This window comes from Cheilinus undulatus, linkage group 5 (assembly GCF_018320785.1).
Source record: "Cheilinus undulatus linkage group 5, ASM1832078v1, whole genome shotgun sequence".
Lineage (NCBI taxonomy): Eukaryota > Metazoa > Chordata > Actinopteri > Labriformes > Labridae > Cheilinus > Cheilinus undulatus.
Genome location: NC_054869.1, coordinates 23,738,658 through 23,752,068, shown reverse-complemented (window position 1 = coordinate 23,752,068; position 13,411 = coordinate 23,738,658). Strand labels below are relative to the sequence as shown.

General features: G+C 40.4%; 2 protein-coding genes across 3 annotated transcripts in view; one reads left to right on the top strand and one right to left on the bottom strand.

Annotated features, from left to right (window-relative positions):
- The window catches only part of LOC121509817 (regulator of G-protein signaling 3-like), a 40,227-nt gene extending 31,080 nt beyond the window's left edge, over window positions 1-9,147 (top strand). Inside the window, exons 20-27 of the mRNA XM_041787487.1 lie at window positions 2,588-2,757; window positions 4,525-5,107; window positions 5,190-5,413; window positions 5,633-5,679; window positions 5,791-5,889; window positions 7,418-7,479; window positions 7,569-7,735; window positions 7,810-9,147. Coding sequence (XP_041643421.1) covers window positions 2,588-2,757; window positions 4,525-5,107; window positions 5,190-5,413; window positions 5,633-5,679; window positions 5,791-5,889; window positions 7,418-7,479; window positions 7,569-7,735; window positions 7,810-8,040 — 1,583 coding nt within the window. The 3' untranslated portion in view covers window positions 8,041-9,147. The remainder of the gene's footprint in view (window positions 1-2,587; window positions 2,758-4,524; window positions 5,108-5,189; window positions 5,414-5,632; window positions 5,680-5,790; window positions 5,890-7,417; window positions 7,480-7,568; window positions 7,736-7,809) is intronic.
- Window positions 9,148-10,911: 1,764 nt separating this feature from the next.
- On the bottom strand, window positions 10,912-11,505 carry LOC121509912 (myosin light chain 1, cardiac muscle-like). 2 transcript variants are annotated; one of them, XM_041787701.1, is made up of 2 exons: window positions 11,491-11,505; window positions 10,912-11,448 (listed from the first exon to the last, which is right to left on the bottom strand). In XM_041787701.1, exons 1-2 carry the CDS (start codon window positions 11,503-11,505, stop codon window positions 10,912-10,914), a joined length of 552 nt encoding a protein of 183 aa, XP_041643635.1. The 2 variants fall into 2 exon arrangements, with proteins under 2 accessions (XP_041643635.1, XP_041643634.1); XM_041787700.1 differs by having other exon boundaries at window positions 10,912-11,505.
- Between the last annotated feature and the right edge of the window lie 1,906 nt (window positions 11,506-13,411).

The window sequence follows — 13,411 nt, the reverse complement described above, 5'->3', positions numbered from 1 at the left end:
CATCTGCATTTTATTTTACCAGCAATTGCTCAAGTTAATTTACCAAATGTTTCTCCCCTTCTGACTTTATTTTACTCTCCATTGTGTCAACAAATTTCTTCCATACAATATAATCTGATTGTCTAGATGTCACATAAGTACCAGCGTTCAACACTTACGCTTGGGTACCACTGACGCACTAGTCCATGTTATCACATCCTATTTTCCTGTTTCCATTGTGTTGCTTTGTACTGTTTCTCATGCTGATAGAGCTGGGGCTAAATTGTTCATTTTCATTAATGTTTTTGATCATGCAATTTTACTTAGTCACATCAAGTACATTTTGTACGTTTGCTCTGAGTATCAGTTATTGGTCTCATGAACTACTAATAATCAGTATGGTATTTGCCCTGAAAAAACGATGTCCGTTTACCCCTATGTTTGCCATTCCTTTAAAAGGAACCCTGCATGATCAGAAAAGTTTATCTTGTTGGATAGATATTTGTATCGCTCATATTTATATTGAACCAAAAACTCACTAGATATCTGCATTTTGAGTCAATTTAAATTTAGAAACTCACCAGGAAGCCACCATATTTTGGTCCGCACTGGTAGTGTGAGCTCCTCGCCATTCCTATGCAGTAATTGCCATTTCAGACTGGCAGCCAGTGTTAGAGCTGCATCCCACACACCGCAGAGATGCTGCATGTCACACACACACAGAAATTTTGAGATTTGAGGTCTCATCTATTTTTCTGCCCACTATGAGCGGTTATCAGTCAAACTAGACAGGAAAATGATAAATACAGAGTCATACATGTCGTGTTATAGCAAATATGTATGTCCACATCTGTAGAATATGTTTGAAATCTGATTCTTGATGAACTGGATGAAGGCCACCAGCTAAAATGCATCTGTTTAATACAACTGTTCCCCGGACTACTACTATTTATGAAGCTCTCCATTTCCACATGGTGCAGAATGTTGCAGGTTTACGCTTTTCAAAGTAAAAGTCCACTGTAGTATTTCTTTGGAGAAACTCCCTTGGTTTGTACATAATGCTTTCATTTTGAAAAGCCCCCAGAACAGTTCCACTATATACTGAATCCAGTCATTGTAGGGAGGTTTATTTAGGTAAAACTTAGGAGGAATGGCAGAGCTTTGACAGCCGGGAGAGAAAGCCAACATGCTTGTGCCTGGTGTGAAAGCTGTTATGGTGCATGTTGTAGCGGCATGTGCTGCAGACTCAAGCAGAAAGACATGCTGCCAGTCTGAAATAGTGGTTACTACGCCCCGGCCAAGTGATGTCACACAACCAGTGTGGACCAAAACATGGCAGCCTTCTGGTGAGTTTAAAAGCTCAAATTTACACAAATGCATCTAGTGTTTTTTAGTTCAATATACAGTGCTTAACAAATTTATTAGAACACCTGTCATATTTGTCTCATAGACAATCCAGCATCATGAAGTGCTTTAAAGCAGGCTCTTTCATTTTCATTGAGCTCTCCACGTTTTACCATTTTGAACAGAAAAGAGGAATTTCAGACTGAATTCACCCAAATTTGAGCCGGCTCACTGGACTTCTCTGAGAAGTCAGAAATGAATCAAGCATAACATTCAACCACTAAAACTCATTTTTCTGTTCAGGAATGCAAGTAAATAACTATAATTTCACATATTAAGAAATATTAATGTGCTTTACTATTTTTTCAGTTTTTTGGTAAATCAGTTAATTTGAAAATTCATGGATAACAATAATAATTATATTTTAGCATTAAAAATATCATTTGGGTTAAAGAGCTTCTACATATTGGCGTATTAACCGTTGCAGAAACATAAAAAAAAATGGTTTTGGTAATTACCAATGCTGTTAATTTAGGGCAGCTGTGGCATAAACCTTACTTTGGTTAGGGTTAGGGTGGTCTAATAAATTTGTTAAGCACTGTACACATGAGAGATACAAATATCTATTCAATTAGGTGAACTTGTCTAATCACGCAGGGTTCTTCTTAATTCCTTTGAAATCCAAAACAAGGTCATTTTCCATGGTTAAGTTCATGACATAATGGTTTTACATGCAAAATGGTGGAGTTTCAAATAGAAAAAAAGGGTAAGATTAATTTTGAGATTAGTCATGATTTTAAAAAATGTATTGTTTGACTGAAAGCAAAACAAGTTTGAATCACTTATAATTGGTAAAAATAGCTGCCAAGACCTCTTGCAAAATGTAGATTCCCCCCCCATATTGTTAAAGCCATTCAGATACAGTATCTAACAAATGTGCTGTGTTTTTGGATTTTTGTTGTTGTTGTTGTATTGGTAGGGCCTAACTAACTTAAGATATTCTTCAATTAGAGTGCTACTTTAGTTGCTGAATTCCTTTCATAGGTTAGAACAAGATTTTTCCTGAAACTAGTGTCTTGTTTCTATGATACCAAAACCCTCATTTAATGCCAAACTGACATTGTTTTTTAAATCAAGCCCCCCGGTTCTAAAGCCAGTGTTTACCAAGCTGTGGTGAGAGGGATATGTCCTGTTGTCACAGATTTTCCCTGCCTGCTGTTGTTGTGTATTTTGTGTATTTATTGTGTGTATTGTGTCTGTTCAGTGCCATCAGAGCCCCTCCAGATCTACTTCCTGCAGAGCTCTCAGGGCTGCTGGCGCTGTCTGTTCAGTCTGGAGGCATTCAGCATTGAGCAGAAGGTCAGGGTCAGTCTCTGTCTCCATGACAACATTCAACTACAGCTGATCTCCACTGATAGTGGACGCTCCCACCAGGTACTGCACAGACACATGTAAACCTTTTTACAGAGGGGAGGGAGGGACATGATTGCTATCGAGGAAGAGAAAAACAGATGGACGTGTTTGTTCAACTGTTCCACCTAATAGGGACACTCTGTGATGTAAAACAGGCTCACCTCTGATCTGGGACTGAAAGAACTCTAAATACTAGTACCAGTACTATGGAGAACCATTCAGAGAAGTATGGTTTCAACACGGGGAACGTTATTACAGAATAATCTCACACAGTCTTAAATTCCTCTATCAAGTATTTAACTCAAGATCCTCGTTTTTACCATCTGAATGTAGATATCAAAACGATAACATTTTGCCTTTGCATAGACCCAAGGAAAAAAAATGTAAAGATGATTATTGCTGAGGAGTCGTACAATATGATATTTCCATTTTAGGTCAAATCACACCTCTATAATAATGTAAAATACACAACAAAAGACAGTGTTAATACAACTCCTATAGAGTTTAATTTAACACTTTAGAAGTGTCTATATTGGTCCATTCTACATATAGTTGAATTACACTTTCGAAAGTGTTAAATATTTTACAGTATGACAGAGCTGCAGTGACTCTTGAAAATCTGTGCTAAGGTGGGTCTCCTCTGGCAAGACCAAAGCAGAAAGTCAACCTCATAGCAAGGCAATACATACTGATGAAGCACTATTAGTCTTTTAGGAGCACCTAAAGTCAGAGCTGGAAACTCGAAGTTGATAACTTCACTCATGATGCAAATGTGTCTCACATCAAAAACAATCCTTTTGAAACATGAGCAAAAGAATCCCAGCAGGGATCACTGCACAACAGACAACATCTAAACACAACTAAACACATATAAAATACATCTAAACAATCTGCCCAAAGGCATGGTGGGGAACTACATCCACACATCTCCCCAGATTTGATATTTCAGTGGGAGGAGCTTAGATCAATTGACTCTTTACAGAGCTGAACTAACACTGGTGGATAAATAATGTCAAATAAGTCCAACTCCGAAAACCATTTCACTTAGATTGGGGTAAAAAAATAAACTTTGGGTGTAAAAACCAATTTGGTTTAACCCTGAGAGATCAGCAGTTCAATTGTGGCAAACAGCTGTTTTGGGATGTGATGTGGAATCATTTGCTCGCTATAGGCTACTGTGTAGTCAACAGACATGCAAAAAGTATAATACATAAGAAATGCTGCCTTCCATTTCCCTTTGAGGATGTCCCAACTGGGAATGACATCACACCCAAGTTGAAAGCGTTCCATTTGCTACAAGCTCATAACTGGGGGTACTGGGGGCTGCCCCGACGTTACAAGTCAGAATTATGAGTTCAGGGCACATTTTGATTATATCAACTTGGATGATTTCTGAGTTCTGAGATTAAATAGAAAGCACCAGAAGAGTAAAGTTACTCTGGTTAAAACTTACTTAAGAATAAGTAAAAGTACTGATTTCAATATTTACCAAAAAAAAAAACCAACTACTCAATTACAGTAACTGAGTAAATGCAATTGGTTACTTTCGAGGCCTGCTTTTTAAACTCCTCCTCTCAATTCTGTCTTTTGTCATTTCTCCCTCTTTCTCCTCATCTCTTCTCCATATTCTCCCCCCTTTTTTACCCCTCATGAACTCTCCTTCTCTTAAATCTCTCGCCTTTATCGCTCCTTTTCTTCCTTCTCTCCCTCATCACTACACCTCTTCTCTCGCTTACTTTTTACCCACCCTCTTATCCCTTTCCTCCTATCTTTTCTCTCCCCCTTCAGCTTTCAGATCTCCCCTCAGACTTTGGCCTCCTCTCTCTTGGTCAGTCTGATCTCCTCTACCGCCCCTCATCTCCCTACTCCACCTCTGATCCTCCCCTCCTCAACCCCTCCTCCCCTTTCTCCTCCTCTTTCAGACCTCCTTCTCCATCTCCTTACCCTGCCAGCCCTATCTACACCTCCCCTACTCCTCCTCCTCCTCCCTTCTCCTCTCTCTCTCCTTACGCCACCCTCGCCTCAAATCCTCCCAGGACCTTCGCCACGACAACTCAGAACCTCCCACCATCTCTCGTCACCTCTTCCTCCAAGCTAAGGAGTCCAGTCTGGAAGGAAAGAGGACAATCAGAAGAGGAGGAGAGGAGGAAGAAAAAGCGTGAGGAGGAAGAGGAAGAGGAGCGGCAGCAAGGGGAGGGGGAGAGTGCCTCAGAGACATCAGAAAATGTTGGTGGTGTTGGGGGGAGAGGTCTCATGCTTAGTCCCCTCTATTTCAACATGAAAGGGGACGAAGACCTAGAGAGTGATGATGATGAAGAGGAGCAGGACGGAGGATGTGCACAGGAGTTTGTCTCAACCCACAGACCTGAAGGTCAGTTTGTTTAATGGTTAATGTTAAAAAGCTTAAAAATTCATTTGGATAATAATACTCCTTTTTTTTCCTCATTTGTCAGTTCTACGACGTTCTCTCTCTGAGGGTACTCTAATGAAGGAACCTCGATCACCACGCTTCCTGTCCGATAGCACCATCCATCGACTTACCCACCCTGCAACCTGTGAGCTCGACCTCGCCACAGGCCCCACTCCCAGGCGCCCCTCCATCCACACACTAAGGAAACAGCTGACAAAAGAGGGGGGATCCCTGCACCACATGATACTGCTTCTTAATGGCACCAAGGTAGAGACAAATTCAGACAGACCTGACCAGGAAAGATCAGTACAGACCAGACAAGGCCAGGCCAGACCAGCAGAGAGCAGTAAAGAACGGGAAAGTCAAGTCTTCTCTAATTTAAATATAGCGAGAAGAGAATGTTAGCTTAGGTCAGACCAACACTGTCTCATTATAGACCTGCAGAAGTCATTAAAGCAGACCACCAAGGTTATTTTCTTCTTTCAGGATGCTGAGCTCAGAAACCTTCAGCTGCGGAAGAAAACAAGGAATCTGTAGGTTCACAAAACAACACACACGTACATTACTTCACTGACATGATCACAGTGTATTGTTTTTGGCCTGTACTTCCTGTCACTGATGTATAATCATTGTTGTCCCCTCAGAGCTGCTGATGTACGGAACCGTCTGCCATTTTTACGAAGACGCAAAAACAGTAGCTGCGTCCAGGGAAACAGTTTGGAGAAAGCCCTGAGGAATACAAGGTGGGATCCTAAAGTCCTAACCATAGTTGTCAGGAATACATCTGTAACACCTAACCAACTCTCTGTTCAGGTTTGCACTCGATGAAAGTAGTGAAACACAGGAGATGGGAGCAGCAGTTCAGCTCTGCAACATGCTCTCTTGATCCAGTGCCCACTAGGCTGTACACAAATATTTTTAGTTTTCTGGTTGATGAAGTGCTTGAAACTGTAATTCCTCCTTAGACTCTCGAATCGTTCTGATAAGACTCGAACATCGTTGTTACACCCCTTTTGAAAAAGTACTCTAAATTCTTTCATTTTGGAGGATTATAGGTCAATCTCAAACCTTCCATTCCTGTGCAAAATGCTTTAAATATTTGCACACAAACAATTGAATATTTATCTGTTAACCAATTATCTCTTAGATGACCTTTCATTCAGCACCATATTTTATATCCTATGCTGATGACACTGTTATATACATCTGTCTCTGCCAACAAGTTCAGCCCAATCAATGACCTTGTTCAGTGCATTAGGGATGTAAGCTATTGGATGGCAATCGACTCCAGAACAAAACCAAGACTCTGTTGTAGGACATAAGATTTTAAGGAACCAGATTTATATTTTGCTAACACCGTTGTCAATAGAACCATGTGTGCATGCCAAAAACCTCTCTAAGACAGCCTAACTCTAGATTAGCCCCAAGTCATTCCAGTAAGACCCTACTGGTTATGTTGAAGTCCTCCTGGTTCCTGGCTGGTTGCTATGTTTTTTTACCCGTTGCAAGTTATGCCAGATTGTTTTGAATAATTTAAGCGGCCTTTAACAAATCAAGCATATAGAGCTTGTTCATGCACAAAGTCTATAATTGACATCAGCTGATCTCAAACAAGCCCTCAACAGCTGACAGCCAGCTGTTTTGCTCAAAGCATGCTATTGTCTAATCGCTCTCATTCTGTCTTATTTAAACTGCTTTTGCCTTGCTATGCTCTGTTGCTCTCTCAACCCTCCTCCACCCTAGCTCCTCCTTCATTCTACTTCTGATTTAATCAGTGTCATTCTGTTGTCATTGATGTCTGCTCTGCTCCTGGTTTATTTCACGTCTTTCCCTGCCTTAGGCTTTCCTTATCAGCATAGTAGGAGCAGGAATGTATGCTGTTCCTGACTAATGCTTTCCAAGTAAGCATGTGGAAGGGCAGGGAGACCCACTAACAGCCATACTGCTTAAAAATATTTGTGAAGATAATGTCTGATATTAATGTCTGCTTCATCATAGTGCCTGTTTCAGAGCTCAAGGTTATACATTGATGGTTATCACTAGCTAATAAACATTACCTCTGAGGCTTAAGCTACTCTAGGTCTATTTTGTTTCAGAGTTTTTCTCTGTTCCCATCTGGTTCCTCCAGGTTAGAAACAGCTCCACATCAGCAAATACTAGAAAGTAGTTTTCATCTGGTTGCAGGTAAACCAGCTGGACCCATAGGTTTCAAAGTTGCTTTTGGCTCTGATGGATCCAGTGTGGCTAAGGTGTGATTGTTTGGTTTTTCAGACCATCTACAAAGGAGGTTCTTAGGTGGGCGGAAAGTCTAGAAGCTCTGCTGACCAATCAATGTAAGATACACCAGTTCTTCTTTTTCCATGTTGACAAATGTGAGGTTTCGCCAGCTAAACAGTCTCCTACCCTTCCTCTCATACATCAGATGGTCTAGCAGTCTTTCGTCATTTTCTGAGGTCAGAGTTCAGTGAGGAGAACTTGGACTTCTGGTTGGCTGTGGAGAAATTTAAGAAGACACGCCCACTCAGCAAGATTGCCATCAGAGCATCAAAAATCTATGATGAGTTCATATCTACAAAAGCAGCAAGACAAGTAAGTGTCCGTCAGTTTGTCCGTCTGATTTATCCCGTGAATAGACTTGTAACTTTTCAGCTCTTTGTCTCCAGGTTAACGTGGACTCATCTGTCAGAGAATCAACCAATCAGAGCTTGTGTCAAGGAGTTAACCTGGACTGTTTCCAGCTGGCCCAGGATCAGATTTTTGGTCTGATGGAGACTGACAGCTACCCACGATTCCTTAGGTCACATCTGTATGCCCAGCTGGCCAGTCAGGGCGTACAGACAACAGCATCAGCCAACCGGAACAAAGCTGGACCCGTACCTGTGGGCCAATCATGAACAAGGACGAGTTTGAGTCTAGAAGAAGAACTGCAATGAAAAGAACAAACCATGTGGCGTTATGGGAAATGTTGGATGGAGTTTAATAAAAGTGATGATAACTTCACCTCTGCTATTCAGATAAGGGATGCTCAGTTAGTTTGTTTTCCAAGACAAGGCTTCTTTAATTTTTTTATTTGACACCTTGAATCAACATATTGAGTCTTTGAGTCAAACCAAGTCTGGTTTTCTTCAAAGACTGAGAGATGGATAGTCATGTTTTAACTAACTATTTGTTTTAACATAAGAAGTCTGAGGTTAAAAAGGGAACAAAATCATGGCAGGCATGCTGTAACCAATCAATGAAGGGAATAAAGCTCTAGATATCCAGCATAGAAAAAGAAGTGGATGAAGTCATGGTCTGTTACTTCAGTTGAGAGTGAGCATTCACATTCTTTGTGGGTTGAATTATTCAGACATCCTTAGACATCTATGCTCCTCTTAAGACTGAATGGTATTGAGCTAGATGATCATGTTACTTTTCACCCAGCACCATACTTAGGTCATATTTTAATGTGTCCACCACTTTTATGACCTTTAAGAGCATCAGCCTCAGTTGGACTGTGAGTTTACCGCCCGCTAGCTAATGTTAGCATGCTAACAGGCTTTACTAAGATTACAAACAGTGTTAACCTTATAGTTTCTGAGAGGTCAGTCGTAGCGGTATCATTGTGACCATGTTAGCATGTTGATGTCAGCACTCAGTTCTAGAGCAGTCTCACAGAGTGGTCTGGTCATTAATAGATAGATTAAAGAAATAAGAGGCAGTGAAACTGCTTTTAAAATTCATATTATAATTTAAACATTAAAACACAACGTAGAACCAGAAGAATATATAGATCTTATCTGAACACAAAAGGAAAAATAATGTTTTTAGTATGTTTCATTAGACAAGTATAAAGTGCAAATTTAACCTGAAGTAAATGTGTTTATTAGCAGACTAGACCTAAAACGCTGCTACAGAAGATTATTAAAAGGTGAAAGGAACATTTACGTGCTCTCCTGTTTAAGAGAAAAAGTGATGAAATCTTCAGTAAAAGTTTTACAATAAATGATGATGTTGTTGGACTTGGTGCCTCTGTTTCTTCTTTACTTTATTAAGCAGCTTCATTGCCCTCAGTGCCCCTCAGTGTTCACCCTTCAATCAATTTGTGTGTCTGCTCCATGACGTCTCTGCACATTCACCTGCTGTGGTGTAAAAATAGTTGCACACTCACATGCTGATTAACTCATCACTGCAAGTAATTAAAAAAGCTGAGGAATTAAATCTCTCAAGTTGATTTTAACAGACCTTCACTGCTTTTATAAGACACTGTGACACATATGAGGTACACAGAAGATCTGGTCAGAGAAGCTGCGTCCTATTTGGTGCTCAGGTCATGAGATAAAAACAGAGTGGTGAGTTCGGCCCTCTGAGAACGTTCAAAACTTCTGTTCCTCTGCTCTTTTTATTGAGGTAACTTTCTTTGTGATTTCATTTTTTTCCATTTTATATTATTTCTTCAGCGAGGGCAGAAAGTGACCGATTACATTTACTACTGTAAACTGCAGCTTTCTTGTTTACTTGTTTAAAGTAGTTTTCAAAATTAGAAATGTTAAGTTTGATTTGGCAGAAGTACATGCTTCACCACATTTAACCTAGCATTTTTTACTGGGTAAAAAAAGCAGTAAATTTAGATTAAAACTAAATGGCAAAAGAAGATCTCAAGTCTCAATCAACTGACCAGTTCCAGCAGGACAAAATTAGAAAGGTTCCACATTACGTCAAGAATTTACTGTTGCTTTTCACTTTGTTGTAAAGGTATGTTATTAATAAACAGCCTGGTTGGAAATTAATGCATGCTAGTTGATTTTAACCTTGCTTCCTATAAGAACAGTCAGTTTGACTTTTAATGTATTTTCTACTTGAGTACAACATTATTGAACTTTTTCCACCACTGCTTAAAAAAAATCAGATTGAATAAAAAATCCGAACCGAGCATTAAGGCCTGCAGTGTGAACGTGGCCTAACATTACTCAGAGGTGTCTTCTTCTAATATTCTCTGTAAATGTACTGTGTTGCCTAGTGACACCAGTTTAACCATGACACTGACAAAATAAATTAAAAAAAGGTGACATGAGTGAAAACATCTGGCTGTGTTTTGTTTCTTTAACTTAATATAATAAAACATAATTAGGGATCTTCTAACATAAAATATCATTGATTTTCTTTTAAATTTCTATGATACTGCTCATGGCCCACCTACAGTCACTCTGAGTCCCACGGAGCTCACACTTTGGAAAGCACTGGTTTGGAGTTTTATGTGAAAAAGGGAAAACAGAATCGTAAAACTGACTAATAAAACCTGTAAGTTTGACAGCTGGCGCCCTCTAGTGCTCACCAAAGACTCTGTTCAGTAGAGTCATTTAAAGCCGTTTTTTAAACTTTTATTTGTACATCAACAACCACACATGTTAAATAAACCATTCAGAAGCATTTTTTTTTCTTTTTTTATCATCAGTTGTTTGATTTATCTCTATTTCCAGTCTGAATCTCTTCATCATGGTCTTGTCACATATTATGTAGCATTTATCAGGTAATCCTGCAACTTCACAACCAGTTTTTTCTTATAATCCATACTGATTTAGCAGATTTAACACAAATCAACTGAAATGTTTGAGCTATAAGGAGTCAAAGAGAAAAGAGACTCAAAGTTCTGAGAAGGAAAACAAAGTGTTGTGAGGGACAAGAGATGTTTAATCAGAGTCACAGAGAAGAAACAGTCATAGTATTACAACGAAGCCATGTTTGCTAAAGAGAACCTCAGTCCATCAGAAGAATATCAGAGTCTTCTACCCGGCCAGGATGTGTTTGACAAACTCGGTGTAGTTGATGTGTCCGTTGGCGTCCTCCTGTCCCACCATAAGCCGGTCCACCTCGTCCTCTGTCATTTTCTCCCCCAGTGTGGAGAGGACATGACGGAGCTCTGCCCCCATCACCGTGCCGTTGCCCTCCTTGTCAAACACCCTCAGACCCTCCACGAAGTCCTCAAAGGTGCCTTGCTCTTTGGAGCGCGCCACGTGCTGCAGCATGGGCAGGAAGCTGTCGAAGTCCAGCAGCTTGGAGTGCATCTCCTCTGCCTTTGGCCTCCCCAGCAGCTTCAGCACGTCGTCGTTGGTTGGGTTGTGTCCAAGAGCTCGCATGACATCTCCGCACTGAGCATAGGTGATCTTCATCTCTCCTGTGGGTGTTTCGTCAAACAGTGTGAAGGCGTCTTTGAACTCCTCGATCTGGTCTGGGCTGAACTCTACCACGATGCTCTTCAGGTCCACCTCAGGAAGTTTGACCTCAGGCTCTGCAGGTTTAGCAGGAGGGGGAGCCTCCTCTTTCTTTGCCTCTGGTTTCTTTACCTCTGTCTTCTTGGGTTCCACTTTCTTCGGGGCCATGATGCAGAGAGGATGGACAATGGAGATGAAGGGTGTTGGTGATTTATAGCAGCCTGAAGAGGGGTGAGCGAGGTAGGAGATAATGACGAGGAGGAGAGAAAGAGAGGAGAGAGAGCAGCCAACCAAAGATGGAAGAAAACTGGAATAGAAACACTCAGAGAGGAGATAAGAAACTTCGGGAGGTTAGACTAGTCTAAACCAGAGCACAGAATCAGTCAGAGCTCTGGTTCAGGGGCTCAGTTCTCATGGCCTTTCTGAGGCTTAGTCATTTCTTTGGACAGGCCTAGCAGTAGCATTAGTGCTGTCTCTTTGCTGTTTTTTTCTTTTTTACATTCTCAGATAAACAATCTTTTAAATTAAAAAGTAAGAAAATGTGAAGCCCTAAAAATTCTGTCTTTGCTCTTTTTAAACCAGTATTCTTTCCTTACAGAAACAGGCCTACAGACTGACAAAAGTGGCATGCTTGTTATTATTTATTTATTTGAGACTTAAGTGATTTAAATGGTCAGTTCACATTAAAAGAGATTTCACACAGAAAAAAAATATCCAGCATTCTTCTTTAATGTGACAGAGGCAGTACTAACACCAGCTTGAGACTGAACATTAATTAAATAATTTGGCACATAACTGTCAGTCTGTCTGTGTGTCAGCCTTCAGTCTATTTCAGTCTGAATCTCCCACTGTGCTGTCAGATAAGGTTTCATTAACATTCCTCACTGTGATAAGGACTCTCCATGATGCTCTGTGTTCTTCAGTCTTTAAATAACTGTACTGATACGTGCAAGGCCTAATGGGCTACAGTAGTTTAAGCTACATTGAGCTATATGGTGTGTATTAAATCAATATGATGATTGCACTGTGTCACACTGAACAACCATTGTGCAAAATATACTTTATGACTTAATTTAATGACATTAAGACTGGGTTGTTACAAAGTTAAAACCAACCATTTGTGGGATGAAATCTAATTTTAATAAAATTGTATTAATGTTAGCATTAAAATCTTAGCTTTCAGGAATAGATTATCCAGGAGCAGATTTAACCCTTAATATGGGACTCATGGACATACTTGGAAATTCAAAATTTACACCCAAAAGTATTTTTATGTACGTATATTCATTCTTATGGTAGAAATCATGCTCAACAAAATTACCTTGTTTCCTTGTCTGTTTATGGTAAAAAAAAAAAACTAGAAAGAAAAATCCATTAAGTTGTGAGAGCCCAGAACAACCTCCAAAGACATTAAAGGTGAACTCCAAGGTCAAGGTACATCAGTGTCAGATTTCACCATCCGTTGTTGTTTGAGCCAAAGTGGACTTCATGGGAGATGACCAAGGGGGACACCATTGTTGAAAACAAATCATAAAAAAGCGAGACTGGAATTTGCCAAACTGCATGTTGACAAGCCACAAAGCTCCTGGGAGAATGTCCTATGGACAGATGAGACAAAACTGGAACTTTTTGGCAAGGCACATCAGCTCTATGTTCACAGACGCAAAAATGAAGCATACCAAGAAAAGAACACTGTCCCTACTGTGAAACATGGAGGAGGCTCTGTTATGTTCTGGGGCTGCTTTGCTGCATCTGGCACAGGGTGTCTTGAATCTGTACAGGGTACAATGAAATCTCAAGACTATCAAGGTATTCTAGAGAGAAATGTGCTGCCCAGTGTCAGAAAGCTTGGTTTCAGTCGCAGGTCATGGGTTTTGCAACAGGATAATGACCCAAAACACACAGCTAAAAACACCCAAGAATGGCTAAGAGCAAAACACTGGACTATTCTGAAGTGGCCTTCTATGAGCCCTGATCTAAATCCTATTGAATATCCGTGGAAGGAGCCGAAACATGCCGTCTGGGGAAGGCACCCTTCAAACCTGAGACAACTGGAGCAGTTTGCTCATGAGGA